At 35.7% G+C, this 20,383-nt stretch overlaps 2 protein-coding genes across 2 annotated transcripts; one reads left to right on the top strand and one right to left on the bottom strand.

Moving 5' to 3' along the window:
• The first annotated feature begins 2,343 nt into the window (after positions 1-2,343).
• Positions 2,344-4,788, top strand: LOC113324260. Its single transcript, XM_026572580.1, has 5 exons — positions 2,344-2,530; positions 2,711-2,990; positions 3,766-3,952; positions 4,039-4,316; positions 4,404-4,788. The coding sequence occupies exons 1-5, from the start codon at positions 2,344-2,346 to the stop codon at positions 4,786-4,788; spliced, it is 1,317 nt and encodes a 438-aa protein (XP_026428365.1).
• Positions 4,789-7,634: 2,846 nt separating this feature from the next.
• LOC113322655 (DNA-directed RNA polymerase I subunit 2-like) lies at positions 7,635-19,973 on the bottom strand. Its single transcript, XM_026570786.1, has 27 exons — positions 19,666-19,973; positions 19,489-19,562; positions 19,265-19,384; positions 18,839-18,915; positions 18,271-18,334; positions 18,117-18,187; positions 17,862-17,939; positions 17,728-17,773; positions 17,415-17,595; positions 17,279-17,331; positions 17,105-17,178; positions 16,884-17,001; positions 16,192-16,279; positions 15,027-15,142; positions 14,120-14,247; positions 13,969-14,048; positions 13,440-13,681; positions 13,202-13,366; positions 12,923-13,087; positions 12,737-12,811; positions 12,247-12,350; positions 12,072-12,147; positions 10,961-11,086; positions 10,732-10,881; positions 10,381-10,593; positions 9,202-9,453; positions 7,635-8,371 (listed from the first exon to the last, which is right to left on the bottom strand). Exons 1-27 carry the CDS (start codon positions 19,820-19,822, stop codon positions 7,955-7,957), a joined length of 3,510 nt encoding a protein of 1,169 aa, XP_026426571.1. The 5' UTR covers positions 19,823-19,973; the 3' UTR covers positions 7,635-7,954.
• Between the last annotated feature and the right edge of the window lie 410 nt (positions 19,974-20,383).

Here is a 20,383-nt window from a genome sequence, read left to right as displayed (position 1 = left end):
ACAACAAGTCGTGAACGGTTATACTCAGTCACACATATTGGTTGTTCATAAGATATGCAATGAATAACAAAACCAACAACGCCTGGAAGTTTCCTTTTCGGTTCACAAACAAGTTTATGAACTTACTTCTTTAGAACACATGTAAAACAGTGTTCCCTAGGATGAAATCCTCACCTCATACCCATACATAATCACAATATCATTCAAATGATTATGGCGATGTCTTATCTACAAAGTTTAATGGTTAAGCAATAAACCTCGTATTGTATTCCTTAATACTATGTCTATCTAGAGTTCAAATATGCTTCGCAATTTTGTTTTCAATATGCACGACTTGAAAGATACGTTAGGGAATGAAACAGTTCAAGTCAAATATCACTAACCTCAAGTGGAAGGATGATTGTTGTCGTTGTAGCTCCGTGCTTCTTCACATCTTCAAGTCATCGCAATACTTGTAATGTCTCATTATCCTAATATTTTCAAGCTAACCTATACGAAGTTGACTCTAGTACATAATCAAGCGACTCTTAACATGAATTTTGATTCACTAAAATATGACAACCAAACTTGACATACCAACGCTTGGTGGGTTCAACCGAGCTATGCTCTAACAAATTAAAATAGAAGTATTAGTCATATTTCAAACACTTTTTGTTGCAATATGACAACATGACTCCGGTCTTTTAGGGTGCACTACGAACTATTAGGATGGAATACAACAAATATTAAGTCATGTTTTGAGAAAATTTAATATGTACTCCCTCCATCCTAGTTTACTTGCCTAAATTGGATTTTGCAAAAACTTGAAAGAAATTAAAAATACTTCCACATACGCCGTCAACTTCCAAATTACTAGTTTAATACACTAATTTTCACATCCTAGTTTTTGTTTTTTCTTGATAATTAGAAAATTCTAATAGAAAATATAGAAATTTTTTGGCACACTTTTACTAGAAAAACTCAATTTAGTCAAGTAAACTAGGACAGAGGGAATATGAAAATTATCTTTTAGTTTTCTAGTAGCATTATTATTTTATATATTGTCGGGTACCTATTAATCTTTCATGGAAACTTCTGAAATGTACTCCCTTTGTCTTTTTTATCTTTCGTATGCTCTATTATGGTCTATCTTTTTTATCTGTATGCTCTGTTTATAAACATATTTTTCCTTAAACTATCAAATTTACCATTTATTTTTTATAATGATGAAATTATTTTTAATATAAATTCAATGCAAAATCTTAAATAGTATCACCATATATAAGAAAAAATCTATTCAATATCTTTCATATTAATCGTCATTTTCTTTTTATATAAAAAATATTTACGGACAACTATAAAATTCCTAATAGAGTTTCTACCTATTCACAGGAATTCCATAATAAAACGAAAATATTTTGGTTTTTATGTTCTTAAATCATTTCCTAAAATAATAATATTACACAATTTATATTTTTAAATTTTAGTAATAATATAACATTAAATTGGGTTAGTCAAGGTATTTTTTGGTGACGGAAACTGAGACCAGAGAGAGAAACTCTGCAAATCGAGAGAAACTGAGTTAACTCCGTTTCTATCTTCATTAAAATTTTCTTCATTCTTTTCATCTGATTTTCAAAAAAAATTATGCTCCTCCATTAATGTTTCCTGATCATCATTCTTTTCTTTTCATTATGTACTAGCTTTTACAGTCTCCCAATCTGTTTCTTTTACATTATTTTGCTTTTGGTGTATCACTCTAATTTTTTCTTCATGCCCATTGTTATTTCTTTTTAATTCATTAATTTCTCCTAACTTTGGTTTCCCTTTTCTTAATTTTAATCTTCTTAGAAAATGGTCTTCTTTTGTTCGCCATCTTCGGACCTATTTAATGCCAATTATTCGCTTTCCTTAAACTTGATGATTATCTTCCAAAAACCTAAAGATGTTAGTTATGCTTGTATAACTAATTATGGTTACGCATTTATTATCAAGCAACTTTATAACAAAGAAAAGTTGAAGTTGTATTATTGTTCTGTAACCCTAATTCCTTCTATCTCTTTGCAAGAAAAAGTTATGGCATTTTCCTCCAATAATCATGTCTCAACCATCACTAATCAGCTTCAGAATGCAAACATCTGAGATGTATGTGCAAGACATATGAGAAGAATTGTAGGATCTGTAAGAGCTTTATCTGAAGCAACTGAAGAAAGAGGTCACACCTTGATTGGAAAACTTTTTTCTAAAAATCAAATGGAAACTGATGTGGTTAGAAAATAGCTGAAGAGCCTGTGGAAGCAGTACAAAATTAGAGAAGTCCGCAAACTAGATATGAACATCTTTCTTTTTAATTATAAAGAAGTGATGGAAGCTGTTCACAAGAAGGGCCCTTGGAATGTCTGCAAGTCACATCTTAATCTCATAATATATGATGACTTTATTCCCCTGAAGGACTGGCAATTTACCCACCAGGATTGGACAGTGCAATTCAATAACTTGCTACTTGAACATCATTTAGTTCAAGTCGTAGATGAAACATTAATGGAATTAGGTACAAAAATTTCGACTGATCCCCCTAAGTGCTGACCAACTTTTGGCAGTATGATCACAGCTAAGGTCAAAATCGGCCTAAGGAAGCCTTTATTTAGAGGTGGATAGTGGAACACAAGAGAAGGTGGTGTAACTTGGATAAGATATCACTGGGAAAGACAACCCCATAATTTGTGTCCAGAATGCTGGACTGTTGGTCATGACAAAGAGGAATGCCCTAACATTGAGATTGATCTAAATATTAGAATATACACCAATGAAGAATATATTAATTACTGTCATGAGTTAGCTAGAGCTTATGGAGTTGAAATTTATGAAGACCTTGATCTTTTGCTTCAGAGAGTTTGTGAAGCCAGTAGAAAACAAATAGCAGAAGAGAATGATGGCCAAGATGATACTAGAACACCTAAGAGACTAAGAAACTCCGAGGATGAGTTCATTGAGTTATCTGGTGATATAAGGTCAATAAATACCTAAGACTATCATCGAGCAGGGTACTGGAAGAAATCCATCCAATATTGAGTTTGGTATGGAGCATGATCTGATTGATCAAAGAGAAGGAGTATTTTCATGCTATGGATGAGGCTGCTGTCAGCACTACTCTGGTATTTCCTACACTCTAAAACTACACTCATTATTTTTTTTTCCTGCAAGCTTTAAACAAAGTCTTTCCTAGCATTAAATACATTAATTTTTTTCAACTCCATTTATTTCTCAGTATGAAAATCTTAAGTTGGAACTGTCATGGATTTTTAGGTAAAGATACCAGAGACCACCTGCTCTATCTTAATAATCTCCATAACCCCGACATAATCTTCATATGCGAAACAAAAATAAATGATGGTAGAATTATTAAGATTTCAAACTTCCTAGGTATGCCTAACGAAGCTTTTTTTCCTTTTGTTGGAACTGTTGGTGGTTTATTACTTCTATGGAACGATCGGTTCAGTTTGAACATTGTCCATCAAGATGATAAAATTATGCATGTTTTTATCGTTAAAGACCCAAGTAGAGTGGAGTGGTACCTTACTTGTATCTATGGTACTCCCTATATTCATGAAAAAGTTGCACAATAGTCATTCATTAAAGAACTTAGTAACTTTATTAATAAACCATGGGTTCTTATTTGTGATTTAGATATCATTTTTTCACCTAATGATAGAAATTCTGATCTAAATAATACAACCTCTAGTAAAGTCTTAGACTTGATCAAATACTCTGACTTATCTGATTTAGGCTTTTGGGAAATCCCTTTACGTGGACTAGCAATAGACATGGAACAGGTCATGTGAAATCCAGGTTAGATAGGGCTTTAGTTAATAGTGACGGGTTCTTAAGATGTCCAGATTCAACTCTTAACCATCTGCACCAGAATGGTTCTGACCATGCACCCATTTTATTAGAACTCTCTAAACAAAATACAGTATCATGAAGGAACTGGAAATTTTTTGAGCTTTGGCTCAAACAAGATAGCTGCATTGACCATATTATATCTTCTTGGTCTTCTAGTTGCCATGCTCTAATGCTTTCATTATTTCTAATAAGCTTGCTAACATGAGATACATCTTGTATCTATGGAGTAAAAATGCGTTTGGCAATATCACTAAACGTATCACTCAGTTACAATCAGAGATAACTACTCTTCAAGCTGCAGATTTGGGTGGTTCTAATACTGATGATGTTGTTACTTTGGAAGCTGAAATAAGAATGCTCAATGAAATACAATCTAACTCCAACAAACAAAAATCCAGAGATCATTTTTATAATGACATGGATATGAATTCAAAGTATTTCCGTATTAGAATGAATCGAAAAAAGTAGAGGAATAGAATTGACTCTCTTCTAGCCCTTTTTGGAACTTGGTGCAATTACAGTGACTCTCTTACTGCTCTTCTCAAGAATCATTTTCAAGTTATCATGTCAACCTCAAGCTCTTCCAATAATCAGCACTTTCTCAAGCATATCCCTCAATGTATTTCAGCAGAAGATAATCAAGAGCTGGAAGCTATCCCTACAGATCAAGAGATATATCAAGCTCTTATGACAATGGAACCATGGACTTCATCAGGACCAGACGGCTTTCCTCCTAGATTCTATCAGACACAATGGCAGCTAGTGAAGGAAGATGTTTGTAAAATTATCAAATCCTTCTTTCACACTGGGTTTCTTCTTAAACAGCTGAATAATACAAGAGTTTCTTTGATCCCTAAAGTCCAAGTAGCTAACAAGCCAGAGGATTTTCGACCAATAGCTTTATGAAACACAGTGTACAAGATTGTCTCAAAAATTATAGCTTTAAGAATGAAGAACCATATTGCTAACATCATCTCTCCAATGCAATCTACCTATGTTCCAGGAAAAGTAATCTCGGAGAATATATGTTTGGTTCAGGATATTATTCAAGCTATGAAGAGAAAGGAAGGCATGAGTGGTCATCTTGCACTTAAAATGGACATGTCTAAAGCGTTCGACAGATTAGAATGGAGTTTTTCGTTGGACATTCTCAAACAGTTTGGTTTCTCGGAAAAGTTTCTCCGGCTAATATCTCAATGCATCTCAACAACACATATTGAAATCATGTTAAATGGCTCTCCTACTCCATCCTTCAAACCTACTCGTGGGATACGGCAGGGTGATCCATTGTCACCCAATCTTTTTATTCTAGCTATGGAATCTTTCTCGAGATTTTTAGCTTATTGTGAAAGATCGGGTCAGTTGACAGGTATGAAGATTTCTCGCTCAACTCCAAAGATTAATCAACTTTTATGACGATTGTATTTTGTTTTGTAAATCTAATGACTCACAATTTCAAAAACTTCCTCAAGTCATTCATCAGTTTTTTTTATGCTCAGGGCAGTTGATTAACTTCAGTAAGTCAACAGTCTATTTTAGTGCCAATCTTGATCCAGAAGCTTGTTAAACAATCAGTGGCACTCTTCAAGTTAGATATATAAATATTTCAAAAGAGAAATACCTTGGTCTTCCATTCTTTGTGGACACAAAGAAACGCATTCCTTTCTCGATTCTATGTGATAAAATGGATCATAAATTCTCAAATTGGAATGGCAGCCATATGTCTGAAGCAGCTAGATCTGTGATGATTAAGAATATGTCCAATGCAATACCTATTCATCACATGACAAGTTTTAAACAACCTGATGTCACTGTCAAACACATGAGTTTTAAACAACAACAATTCTGGAGGAACAAGAAATCTTGTAGAGGAAATCATATTATCACTTGGAAAAGGACTCAAAAAGCTAAGGAAGAAGGTGGTTTAGGATTTCGTGATATGCACATCTTTAACAGAGCTCTCCTAGCAAAATCAGGTTGGAAACTTTGTTCTGATACTGAATCCATGATGACTAGATATCTTCATGCTAAATACTTTCAAGATGGAGGCCTTTTCAATTTGAAGAAAAAATCAAACTCCACCTGGTCATGGAGGAGCATAAGTTCTGAACTTGGATTTGTCCTTAAAAACAGTTTTTTGGTGCCTGGGTAATGGAAAGAATATCCTAATTTGGAAGCACGGATGGATCGAGGATTTACCAAGACCTCTAATTCCTAAGCAGGGTTGTTCTTCATATCATCAGTTCAAATATGTGCACCAACTTTTTCTTCAGAATTCAGAATCATGGGATCTTAATATTCTCCAGGAGCTATTTGAAACCAATACAATTAATCTCATCTCTCGTATTGAGATTTATAACAGCCAGGAAGACAGACTAGTCTGGTTACTTGAAAGGAATGGTAACTTTTCAGTGAAATCTTCCTATAGAAAGATGTACGAAGAGCAGAACTATTCTGAATCCGTAGGACCAAGAATGATTAAAATTTATAAAACTCTCTGGAAACTACCTTTGCTTCCCATGATAAGGCATTTTATCTGAAAAGTTGTCTCTAATCTCCTTCCAACGAGAGATGTTCTGAGTACAAAGATTCCTGGAGTTCCTACTGACTGTCAATTCTGTGAGCAGGCCCAAGAATCTTCATCCCATGTTCTTATTGAATGTAATCTAGCTAGGTTGGTTTGGTTTTCAATCTTTGGATGGTCCTCAAGTAGTTCGACATCATTCTCTGACTGGATTGGAAATTGGTTCGATGATCTTCATGACAGGAAAATTTCAGAAGATGAAATCTGCAAACGTGCAATAACTGCATGGTGTATTTGGTCTGACAGATACGATAAAGTATTTCAGCACATTAACCCATGCCCTGATAAAACCATCAAAAGATCTCGTTCGTTCATCACAGAACATTCTGCTCAGAAAACCAAGACTAATATCTCTAATAATAGAGTCTGTCGTAGCAATATTCATTGGATACCCCCTCCCTCAGATATTGTTAATATTAATGTTGACGGCTCTTGCTTAGATTCTAATAAGACTGGAGGCATTAGTCTAATAATCCGAAATTTTGCAGGTGCCCAACAAGCTGCAAGTTGCATCTACCTGAAGGAAACTAAAAGCGCTGAGCATGCAGAATGCATGGGATTGAGGGAAGCTGTGATTTGGGCTCAAACACTAAAGCTGGAGAAAGTGCATTTTGAACTCGACGCAAAGACAGTGGTAAATGTTGTTAATAACAATTCTGCAATAATTGGCAGTCACTCAACATGATTTAAGACATTTAATTACTTTTTCGTAGTTTTACCTCTTGGAAATGTTATTATATTCCAAAAGAAAGAAATAAAGTAGCGAATATCCTCTCGAGATTAGCTAGAGAAGATGCTTTATCTTTATCTTGGTCCAGCTCTTCTCCTGTTGAGATTAGAGAACAACTATTGAAAGGTAGTACTCATTGTACTGAACTAATTTTGCATTCAATACGATTCTTTCGTTTCAAAAAAAAAGATTGGATTAGTCAAGGCATTTCGTACAATTCCCTTGATATTTTGACTTTGTCAATTAAAACAGTTAATAAAAGACGAAGGGGTATTATTCTACGATTTTATCGAATTTATTATCAAATCGAGAACGGAAGTTTTTAATAAAAATATTATATTATCGAGTATTATTTTAAAAAATAATACTATACTTCTATAAAAATAAAATAAAAATACCAGTATCCAAAGTGCAGCATGAGAACAAATTGGGTTAGGCTAGAAACGAAAAGGGTATCCCCCAACGTTATATATTTTGTGACGGGATCTCCCTCAAGATGCTCTAAAATAGGAAATTCAAAATTCTCTCAAAGCCAATTGACATTAACTAGTACAAAAAAAGAGAGAAACACTTGCAGATTTTTGCATTACAATATAAGGTTTATAATAACAAGAAGCAAAATCAGTTGGAACATATTTAAGAAGTAACAAAATTGGACCCCAAGAATTTGAGGCTCCAGGCAATGGCCTAAGGACAGCGCTGTTCGTATGTCATTGCAAGCCTAACCCACCTGTCATTAGCTAATTCTACTCAGTTTTTCATGCTTCTGCTCCATTAGTTAGTTTCAGAGTCATTTTTATATTCATCGCTGCTAATTCTGCAGCCAAATACCTGAACACATAGGGCATAGCTACAGTTTCCATCCCTTTGCTAGTTTTACAGGCATGACAGGTAACCTTTTTAGGGATCCTTCCCGGAGGTAACTTCTCCCCCTGTTCTCGGACTATTCTTTTATGTGTTTGGGCAGAGGTTGTTGTGAGAAGACTTCCACAAAGTGAACAAACATCGGCAATGTGATGATCAGAACAAGTATGGAGCCTGTCATGCAACAGATATGCAGCTCCATGAGCAAGCATTGAATCTCTCTCCATCTCCCCAAATCGAATTCCTCCACCCCGTTTTCTTCCTTTAATGGGCTGTCTTGTAATTTGGTCTACAGTTCCCGTGGACCTAACCTGCATCATATTTTATCCATAAACCAATGAGGGATGCGCCTACTGTAAATTCAAAAGGCTGTTATAGGGAAAAAAGGAGACCCGGTAGGATATTATCACCAGGGATTTATCAAGAAATCACCAGTGAAGAGTTTAAATGGAACTCTACCTAAAAAGGGCTGCATGGCTATAAAAATTAAAACTAGAGTCTGCATGCAGATTGAAATCAAGTGGTCTGCTAAAAAACAAGCAACCATGTCAGAAAATTGAAAGTTCCCATATGGAGGAAATCGCGGGTTTTCATCGCCACTTTACAGTAAAGACTTGGTCTTCATCAATCATATATCTCTTTAATGTAACTTGATGTTTATCAACTTCAAATTAGTATTATATTCAATGGAGTTCAACAAAACCAGGCGCTAGAAATTCACCCCCTTTACTCGCTAACCACATAAAAAACTTGCTAAAGCAGTCTGTTTGAGTTTGATGCTGGGTGGAAGTACTTCCCAATGACACGGCAACTTCAACTAGAAATTCACCCCTTTACCCAGTAACCACAAAAATTAAAACTTGCTAAGGTAGTCCATTGGAGTTTGATGCTAGAGGAAGTACTTCCCAGTGACACGGCAACTTTATAAAGAAGCCCGCCTAGCACCACATCTAGTTGAGGCTTAATCAATAATGGACGAAAAGAGAGCTAGTGAGGGGGGTTGAATTAAACAGGGATATAGACAATCTAGTATGAACCAAGATGGAGAAGAGTGTGACAGACCATTAAGGTTGCTATATTGGGTTTATATAGGCCGACCAATATATAGAAATTAAAAGAAAAAGTATCATTGCCTCTTTACCTGGAACTTGTCAGAAACCATATGCCGGAGACGCTGATAATATACAGGTCCTATAAAAATTTCACAAGCCATTTCTATTCCAAGAAAGCCACTGTACATGACCTCCAATCCATGATACTGAAACCCTTTGGAGACCAACTGTGAACCAAGTTCATCAATAAGAGAGCTTGATTTTTCTGACTTTCCATCCTTCACCTTGGTTGAGCTAGCAAAGGGAGTTGCATCGACAAATTTTCCATTCAAGCTGCCTCCCTATCATAAACATGCATGTAGATGTTGTCAAATTTGCAGTATACTCGCCATGCTTAGGAAGAATAACATAAGAACAACCATGATTCATGGACCGTGTACAAATCGAAGTAAATTGCAGTATGAATATCCCAAACTGACAATGATATTTTGCACAAGTCACTAGTCATATAATCTATAGCCGTCTCATCAAAATAAAACACATTCGGTGAACATTCTCCGATGGTGTTGGGCACATTTTATTATGCATACACACCTTAGTTGAAGGATGTTTCCATCTAAGTGCTCGCTCAGCCTACCATGTTTAAATGACAGAATCTCACTTTTACTTCTACCACCCAAAGGTTTCAGCAATAATTAGAGATGGCCAACAGTAATAAACCTTTGACACCTTCTGTTAACAAGGCTGCATTTGCTTTGCAGAGAGCTTATTGCGCAGCAGCACTCATATTTGCATGATAAGTGTTCTGTTCTATTTCCAACCACACTTTTTGAGTAAGTGTGGTTTCTTTCACTGATCATAGAAATAAGGTGATTTGCACTTTTTTATTTTCTCAGGCCATTACTTTTCCTTTTTCAATTGTCACTCCTCCCGCCCGCATGACTTCAACAATACAAAGCAAAATCTATACTTCAAGTGTTTAAAAATTAGATGGTTGCACTCGCACGTCAAAAACTAGAGTAATGGTATTACCACTGTCACTCAACAAAGTGAAGCCATCAAAATTTCCTTGTCTATGTTTCTCGAAAGTCTAAAAAATTACCAGCAAATTTACTGGTCAATTTTTTTTCTATAGTCTTAACCATAGCCAATAGTATTTTGCGACATTTGACAATCAAGAAAAAGATATCTGATGCACCATTTGAAATCTACAAACTAGATTTTACTTTCAAGTAATAACAACCTTGCTATGGTTTGAAGAACAATACCTTCGCAGCTATAGATTCCAAAAGCATTCCAATCGTCATTCTAGAAGGAAAGGCATGTGGATTGATGATTAGATCTGGGCGCATTCCTGTTACGCTTGAGAATGGCATATCAATGTCAGGCCATAACTGAGAACAAACACCTTTTTGCCCATGTCTACTGCTGAACTTGTCACCAATGATAGGATTCCTAGGATGACGCATACGAATATGCACCTGCTTACCAGTACATTTGAGATATAAGTCTATGATCAGACACAACTTAAATTGATGTGCAACCTATACAGTAGCAGATGCCCCGTGGAGAATTGTTTGCTTCGGATTTAAACAAAGTAAAAATGCATGATACATTACCTTCTGTGGGTCCTTTTTGGAGTCATTCACATCAATTGCCACATAGTCAACATAAACAGGGTCCGTGCCGGAGCCCTTTAGCCTCTTTTTTTTAAAATCATCAGTTGCTTTATTCCGGATACTGTAATATAGATCCCCTGGCTTCAGCATCTGAAATAAACAGTCAACGATCAGAACGCGAAATTTATAGTTACCGATGACACAAATGAGAAATAAAATAATCCCCAACCTGTCCAACATAAGGAAGACCGTCCTCATCAATCGTATGGTTTGCCGAGTCATCTACTTTACTCCTACCAAAAGCCCTTGGGCCCTCTTTTTCTTTTCCATCTTTTTCCAAGTCTACAGTTTCCACCTAAAAAACAGGGATTATTAGAGATAAGGTGGATTAAAGTATAAACAATGATAACATACAAACATGTTAATAAGCCACATACACAAGGAATAGAGAATAACATCCAGGATGTTCAGCTAATAACGGGCTTGTATTTCTAACTCCTATGTAAAGAGAAACCAACGTTGAAGTATGTCCACAAATCTAACAAATAAAATAACAAAAACCAATCAGACATGGCATTCCCTACAGATATAACCTTCACCCAGCTATAAACTGCATTGCTAACTTCAAAAATTGCAGAATTCAAGTTCTCTTCAATCCTAATAACTTTTCTTCAATCCTAATAACATTTCTATATTCCACCAAGTTAGATGGTCGTCCTCAGATCTTACTATCATTAATTCACAAGAGACGGAAGAGACTAGGTTTTGTGAATTTCAAGGTATCTAGATGTCTGGTTTCTTTTAACAGGTATGAAGCCTGGCCATATTATAGATGAAGAGTTATGAAACAAGACTTTTATAATTCTATAAAGATGGTAACCACTACAAGAAGCTATTTTAAAGTTGAACATAATTGTCAACAGCTTTAAATCATTAATATCTATCGACTAATTGGGAAAATCATACAGCAAGCGATAGGCGCATCCGGCGTTGTATATGTTCATTGCTAACCCTCAAAGGAAATGGATCGATGAGTCTATCTTTTGGAAGATCATGCCTTGGCTCTAGATTAGCCTATAGGCAATCTGCTTTGTCAATCACCCACTACCAATCCAAGAAAGCAAATCAGCGTTGAAAGATAAGTGAATGCAGGTACGAAGAAATCCTTGTGATTTAATATGCACTATGGGATTTGGGAATTGAAGAGATCAAGATGAACAAAGTCGTGAGAGAAATACGTCAAAATTAAAATCATCTCAAAGCTATAGTGCAAAAACGGCGAAGATTAGTGATAGAACCCTATGTGACCGTATCAAAAAGTGCAAGATTAAGTGAAAAACCTGGTATATCTCCCCGCGGCACATCCCACGCTCCACAGATGACTTGTTCAAGATCATGGCGTCTTCCATATCATATCTGAAAAGAAAAGAAATAATCCAATGCTCATATAGCTATAGTAGTATAATATAATAAAAGTAAATGGAATAGCATTCTTTTGCCACTCAGAAGTCATACCCTGTATATGCCAAAACTGCAACAATTGCGTTTGTCCCATTGGGAAATTCTTCGACGTGATATTTTGAATATGATTCTGTACGCACAATGGGATTTTGAGGAGTCTACACGGCATTGAGACAAAATCCCATTATAACAATGAAATATTAATAATAAAGATATTCAACGAACCAGATAGACTACACAAACTAAGTTGCCCAAGGTTATATAACATAATAAAATCATGAGCACTTCTATAATAAGCTCAATCATGATCAATCAAATTATGACTGCTTGTGGGACAAAATGCATTGCCACGTGAAACATATTCCACAAGTGTTATTAGGACATTCTAAGAAATTCTGATCATAATAACCTCATGAACCATTAACAAGATTCTTGAGAAGGTAATACAAATAAAATAGGTGAACCGAGAGATCAAAATTATGAACAGGTGATCATGTTAGCTAGAATTAAAAAAACATTTTTTTCCTGTACCGCTCACACCAACCTGTAGATGGTATAGCTTCTGATCTGCACGAAACTTTATCGCCTGTGAAGCGAAACCCATAGTCTGTTTTGCCATCTACAATTGGTATACGAAGATTGGTGATAGAACCATACACGTAAAGAATAACTAATCACACGGAAAAAGGTTTTGTTCTAAATGAAGTCCATCTCAGAAAGTAGAGAAAACCTGGCACTGGTACATGTTTCGTGGACTTTGATTATGATCTGACCAAGGTGTCAAATTGGCAACTACACTGAGCATTCCAGTAGGGTGGATCTCTTCATGAGTTGCAGGAAAATTGTTTTTCCTTCCCCCTTCTCCACCATCAGCACATCGAATTTCCATATAGACCTAATAGTAGCAGATATAAAATAACATAGTCATAACTTCATCCACTGAAATGAAATCACAACTTTCATGTTTCTAACATCGTGAAAATAAAATATTGTGATAACTTCTATTCACCTGCTCGAAAGGACCAATGAGCTCAATATTCTGATTCTCTTCCAACGGGATAGAGATATTTTTAACTGGCCGAACAAATCTAGAAGGAGTGGTGAAAAGGTACAACCCTGGATATGCACCACCTGTGGTTAGTGGAACATATCCGATCTCCAAATCATCGGGAATCTGCAAGGCATTTTCTTAGTAATGACTAAAATGAACGCGAGAAGAATGACACAAATAGCTAAAAGAAACATACCCCAGAATATGGTGATAGCTTTAACCTCCTAATATGTGCCACCGCTTTCTCAACAATATTGGAAGACATGGAGCCGATGACACACCCATCAAGAAGAACAAAAACAACTTCAGGGGGACTAGCTCGGACAAGCTTAGGCAATGACGGTATCATTCCAATTCCAGCCAAAACATTCATTATAGACTTTCGGATTTTCAAAAAGTCCTTAACTCCTCCTTTCGAATCAAAGTACGATGTGATGCCTGGGATATTTTTAGAGAAAAAAAATGAGTACACAACAACGAAGAAAGAATTAAAACAAGTCTAGCAATTATTCTTGAAAAAATAGCTTGAAGTTCCTCCACGAATAACACTTAATAGAGACAAGTCAATGGGCCCAAGATCATAAAGATGCATACCACAGTAGGCACACTATAAAGTAATGAGGAAATACGAAAAAAGAAGGCAATCCAAGTGTTCAAAACTGATTTAGCACATAAAACGCTCAAAGGCATGGGAAATTATGCTCAAATGGATTGAAAAAACTTACGACACGTAGAAGTCAAGTGGTTCAACAAACCACATGGTCCCCCATCAGGTGTGTGAACTGGGCAAAGAAAGCCCCAGGATCTGAAGAACAAAATAAACACTCGTTAAAATCAAAGTAAACATTTTAAGAAAATCAGCATGATGCAACTCACTCTGGTAGCAGCTTCCGAACACTTGTGCTGCGAAGTCCAGCAAATGCAGCACCTCGATGAACAGCTCGAAAGTGCGAAACAAAACGAAGAAAATTGAGCCTCTCTGCTTGAAGTGTAAATCCTGTCCTCTGTGAACCAAAGTAATGTTCGATAAACAAAGTATTCCAGTTTTTTTAAAGCAAAAGATGGAATTGACTACAGCACTTATAAATTCCTCACAAACCAAACAATAAAATAGTGTACTTCACATGCAATTACAACTCGTTATCCATTAACAGCGGTACCCAATAAGCTCATTACAGAAGGGATTTTAGTAAGGAAAAACTATAGTAAACCTGGTGTATACGTACATATTACGTATAACAACGCCTGATTTCGTGCATGCCAAAAAAAAAGAGCAACAATGAGTATCTAAGGAAGCTTGATCTTGTTATTGACCAGCCATTGAGGCGATAGAATCCTTGCATATACGACTTAGAATGTTAATATGGTGTTGTATGTGTTTAGTAATTAAATCAGGGTTCTGTCCATAGACTACTAGTGAGCTGGACTACCAAATGCATTGGCGTAAGTTATGGATGATTTCAGGCAATCATCTTGAAATACACACTTTTCGTTCTAATATGTATACTGAAGTTTCTTGTCTAAAGAGGCTAAAATACTAACTCACCGTTCCCTTGCTTCGATCAACAATAAAGGAGAGCAAAAAGCTTTAAAAGTAGCGGTGGACTCACTAGAATGTCAAGCAGTGGTTACTAACTACCATGTCAAATTAAGAAAGACATTTAAGAACCATAGTGTTCACTTTTTAGCTACTATCCGAAGTATAGAACAAAAACATCTTTAATCATAGTACTATCTGAAAAAGGGTAAATAGGATGGAATAAAATTTCCAGAATCTAGATACCTGCTGTAGATCTAACCCCGACTGTGATTGCAGTGAACCGACTTTTATCAAATTCTCAATTGCTGTCCCAACACTGTTGGAGGGAAACTTATTCATAACCTTCTTCACTTCTTCAACTGCAAGCAATCAGATAAAAAAAAAATTATTCTTAAAAATTAACAGGAGAATACTATCTGTTTTTGACACAAATCTATGCAATAAACAAATCCATTCCCCACTTTCAATAAAGCTGTTCACTCAACTGCGATCAGCATGTTAAAGGTAGATGTCCAGTGTGGCAATTTGTAAAAACATGCAGCTGGTATATTCAGGTGGTGACTAAGATTTGGATCTGACACGTAGGGCAGACATATTGCTTTTGTTTGTGCATCTGTGCTTGTTAGGAAGAAGCAATTGGAGAAGTTACAGGACTCGTAGAATTTTTTCATCTAAATAAGAAGAATTTATTACTGTAGACATCTCCTAGTCTGTCAGGCAAAAAGGAAAAAGATTGCAGAACATCATGTAAAATCCCACTGGCAACTGGCTAGTTTAAAATTTGCATTGCCTATATGCTTTCGTAAGTAATGACGAAGGCATACAGCACATGAGACATGCCCAAGCAAGTCTTTAAATTCTCTTATCAAAAGGAAATGCACATCACAAATTTTTACCAAAAAAAAAACCCCAAAATACAAACTCTTCTCTGTATAGTAAAGAGTGCATTTTTAATATAGAAAATGGCATGGACAATTCTACCTTAAACCATCTACAATCAAAGAGTTTGCTGATCCAATCAAAAAACTCTTAATCTATATGAACTTTTCAAAATATGAGTTGTGCTAGCTGTAGATATACCCAATACATGGAAGTCCAAATCACCCAACCAAAGAAATTTCTAAGAATCACCAGACTAGTCTAAGAGAATCTCTTAGCCGGGATGGAGATCATCTGTTAACCAAGTAGAATTAATAAGATTATATAGAAGCAGGGTAGAGTCAATAGCAGATCTATTGTGTGTATCTGCTTTTTCTCTGATAATCATGCAGATTAAATTTCTATTACAATCATCATATTGTTCGGACATAGTTTGACATGCATATTTGATACATTTAGCATACTAGAGCACTGGTAACACTTGAGTTAATGCAAGCTCATGAAACCAGAATCAGAATTCGACACATACCATTACTAAGTTCTAACTGTGTGTTTCTCTTGTGTAATTCATCTTCAAGTAACTGTTTTCCTTTCCTCAACCACTGTTGCAATTTATCCTGAAGGTCACAATAAACAACAGCATGATATCAAGCATAATACAACACAGAAACAGGAGGCAGTTTAATGAAATGCAGCTTAATTATCAAGAACGAATACTTAACCGTTCTAGTGTGGTTTAAGATTATATACTTTGATATGCCTCGCAATATGCATCTGAAGATATTTTTGTGATAAGGTAACTAGAGGACAACTGCTCAATGCTTTCAAGCTGACAGATAAACAGAGTTTAACAAGATTTTAATCTAAACAGAATCAATGCTAAAACTCTCTTTCAGATCTATGAACCACTTCAATCATGGAATTTTATTTTAGAGAATCTTGAAAGATAGTTACCGTAGTGCATGACAAAGAAACAATATATATTGTCTACTAAAATAATATAATTCTCGTCCAAAACAAAATTAATGACCTGGTATCCATAAAGTTCAATTCATAAAAATTTCAACTTCGCAAAATAGACTACATGAAGCACCTTATGGACATTACAAAAAGTCCATTAGTAGACATATCCGTAAATACACCAAATCAATTTTTGCATGGAAATAGTCACGCAATTGAATATATAACGCAACGATGACAAGCATTTAATATGTTAAGTACCTTGAGACATAATGTTATCAAATGCCCAGGAAGTAACACCTCGTGATTTTGCAATGCGTCTGTGTTATCCGGTGCCACAGTTTGGTCTACAAATGCAAATAGCTTCTGCAGCATAAAACTGAATAGTAGTAGTTGTAAGATCTAATCACCACCAAAGATTAAAAGATGAGCTTATGAGGGACAACCAATAGAAATATTGAGAATTATGATAGAAGACTAACATGAGCAGATTGAATTTGTCGTGGTTGTTCTCAAGATGAACGAGTACACAATCTCTTAGAACTGTTTCTCCAACCTATAACAAATTATACAAGCTGGTTAAGCAAGTATATTACAATTCACCAATTTCCAAAGAGAAAAACTAAGAGAAAGAGAAACTGCATTCTAAAACTTACAACAAAACCGCTTTCAGCTTCTAATCCACCCATGACTGGTCTGAAGTACTCACCTGAAAAATATTCAAATAAACAATTACATTCAAGTAGGAAAGAGTAGGAAAAACTGAGCAGGACTAGTTGAGTTGATAAGTACCCAAATAATGTAAACATTGGTGTTGAGTCAAGAGAGACAAGCTGCGGACTTCATCAAGAATAATCTTAACCCTTTCACCAACAAGTTGGGTACCAACAACTCCCTTTCCACTCTGATACACCTCACTATGGCAACATGTCAAGCTCACATAGATTTCATGGTCGTTAGTGTCAATGAGGGCCTGTTAAAAGCATAAAGAAACTCTATTACAGCAAACCAAGTATCCATGTGTTAAGTTCAAAAAAAATATATCATCAGCCTTTTACAGGATGGTTTCTACGACATTTGGTATAAAAACAACTTATCACCGCACCTTCAAGACAACACCCACTGGAAGAAAGAACTCCCTCCCATCTATCCTACAAAAGTTGTAAAAGGCAGATAATTCAGTACTATAAATTGATAACCAAAAGTTACTTCTAAAGACAGTGAGAAAGCAGTGCTCACCAGAAACCAAGTCTAGCACTTCCATTTTGAAGGTAATGCAACCTAAGAGTTAAGGAGGACATATCCTCTCTCACGCATCTGAAAAAAATGGACAAGGAGGATTAAATTTACGACAACAAACAGCTTCATGCATTACAAGCAAAAGATTGTGAAGATATAATTACCAGCACGAACTGAAAATAATTGAGTTATTCTACATCAGCCAAATTGAGCTGTTTTTACATCTGACAGAGAAATGGAAAACAATGAAAGTACCTAATAACAACTGCTTTATCTGTATACCCATCTTGTTTTTCCCGAAATGAACTCCTTTCGACATTCATCGGCTGAAAATGAAATATTACTCACCAGCATGATATCATCAAAAAATTGTTATAAACTTATAATCATACAGAGAAGGGTGACTCACAAAGTTTCGCTTTTGCATTATAGTCATTCGAACGAGTCGCTCCAGACCTTTCGCAATAAAATAGCTGAAACCACAAAGGGAATATAAATTTCAGACCTTTCGCAATAAAATAGCTGAAACCACAAAGGGAATATAAATTTCAAATCGATTTAGGGCAAAAAAGACAGTCCAGATTATACTTCTGGAATTCGGCAGATTATGACCAAATAAGATGGTCATAAAGCATGAACTCCTCCTATGTTTAAGCATTATATTCAATTTAATTCTTCAACGTCACCCTCAGATAGATTTCTATAAGTTAGCAACAAAGTTAAAGATAATAAACCAAACATTTTGCATATAGGCAGAGATATTATCCTCTAATGCAAGATTATACAGAGGATTTCTCTTTCACTTTTAGCAATAATACACTTCTATTTCATTAATATTAATTGAACAATAAGCATAGACTGTCAAGAACGCCAATCTCCTGATACAGAACATAGGATGACAACTAGTCTCCATCTGATGTCAAGGAAGCTAAAATAAATTAAAAATAAAACAGTACTGATGAAACAATTTTACTTACCCACCCATTTCTGTTGCCTCTTCTTTGTATGAAACTAGTTTTGCAGGATCAGCATCCTTTAAGTTACACTTGTTCGACTACATTAAGACCATCAAAACAATTCAGAGCGAGTAAAGATGAAAACACTAGAATTGAAAAGCTGGGATAAACTAGGATGAGTAACGCAAAAAATGGCTCGATTAATCATTTCAAGTCACTATACTTTGAGATGGGTTAAGTACATACAACCCTCTGAAACTCTTTAAAAATCGTGATCTAAAACAACATAATCCAAACTCATGTTCAACTTCTTAGCACACTAACAGAATGGTAGCTTATTCCCTGTAAGTATATGGAAATTAGGTCACCGTTCACGTATTCTCCAGGATTAGTATGGATCAATACTCAAAAACAAAAAGGGAGAAAAAGAAAAGGGAAATTACAGACCATTAACATTATAGGAATCTTCCCAAAGCCTATATCCTTGCGTATTACAGGTCCCTTGTCATATTGGTAACAAACACCGATATTGAGTTTTCCTTCGTAGGAAATTCCTGCTTGCCGACACTGATGAAACCGAAATCAAAAGTCAAGCAACTCTCTTCATTCTCACTGTATATAGATGAATTCATATTTGTAAGGGAGTAGAAATTATAGAGAGAAGAATATACCTCATAAGGATAGAGTGGAACACCCACACCCTTATCCCTCACTGGACAGTGTAAATTATGGTTATCAAACCAAAGTACTCAGCAGTCAAGGAAAACAACAATCAAATATCATTCAGATACATATTATAAACAGAAATCATCAATAGAGAAGGAATTCATAGTAAATAAAAAGGATATTTCGAAGTGAGTGGCCGTCGGATTTAATCTCAACTGGTTTAATGTTGACAAGAATTTTTTCGATACCATCACCGACGAAGTAATTGAATGACTCGATATGTGGTTTAAATAGTTCTCTTAAGTTCTCAAACTCCTTCTTTTGAGTATTCTCGCCCATTCTTTTTACTCTCTACTTCTCCCTCTCTTTCAGCTACTCAAAATCTCTATCTTCTCCGTTGCTCTGTGTTTCAATCTGTTATGTCGGCCTACTATCTGTTCCTCTTTCTCTTCGAAGCTGGTCTAGAATACCTGGAAAACTCCTTGGCTGTTGAATACTAAACCCTAGAATCAAAAGGGTTTTGAGAGTGTGTTGAAGACGGTTCAAGGACAAAATTGGAAATAAAATGTTTGGGGCGCGTGAATGTCACGTGCATAGTCCACTATGGCCATTTGTTTGTTTTTTGAAGCATGTAATTAAAGAAAAGGAAATTAGTTTCGGTCCGCGCGTGAATGTCACGTGAGTAGTCCACTATGTCCATTTTTTTGTGTTTTGAAGCATGTCTATCTATATTATAAGTGACAATGGTGTTTTTGCCTATGGATGGAGATCTACAGTTTGGACACATAAAGAATGGCCCAGATTGAGATACATATTTAAGTTATTCAATTACATTTCTGGCATATAATTCCCTATGGACGGAGATCTACAGTTTGGACACATAAAGGATGGCCCAGATTG

This window comes from Papaver somniferum, chromosome 11 (genome assembly GCF_003573695.1).
Source record: "Papaver somniferum cultivar HN1 chromosome 11, ASM357369v1, whole genome shotgun sequence".
In the NCBI taxonomy this organism is placed as follows: Eukaryota; Viridiplantae; Streptophyta; class Magnoliopsida; order Ranunculales; family Papaveraceae; genus Papaver; species Papaver somniferum.
Note: the sequence above shows the minus strand (reverse complement) of the source record. Positions and strands in the feature narration are given on the sequence as shown.

What these genes read in the sequence shown, in the direction of transcription:
- LOC113324260 (XM_026572580.1), top strand. Translation starts at nt 2,344, where the DNA reads ATGGAAGCTGTTCACAAGAAGGGCCCTTGGAATGTCTGCAAGTCACAT. An exon ending in TGAAACATTAATGGAATTAG is followed by an intron (nt 2,531 to 2,710) that starts GTACAAAAATTT and finishes ATTTGTGTCCAG; the next exon opens with AATGCTGGACTGTTGGTCAT. An exon ending in AACTCTCTAAACAAAATACA is followed by an intron (nt 3,953 to 4,038) that starts GTATCATGAAGG and finishes TTGGTCTTCTAG; the next exon opens with TTGCCATGCTCTAATGCTTT.
- LOC113322655 (XM_026570786.1), bottom strand. Translation starts at nt 19,822, where the DNA reads ATGGGCGAGAATACTCAAAAGAAGGAGTTTGAGAACTTAAGAGAACTA. An exon ending in CGACGGCCACTCACTTCGAA is followed by an intron (nt 19,563 to 19,665) that starts ATATCCTTTTTA and finishes ACTGCTGAGTAC; the next exon opens with TTTGGTTTGATAACCATAAT. An exon ending in AAGCTGAAAGCGGTTTTGTT is followed by an intron (nt 17,179 to 17,278) that starts GTAAGTTTTAGA and finishes AATTTGTTATAG; the next exon opens with GTTGGAGAAACAGTTCTAAG.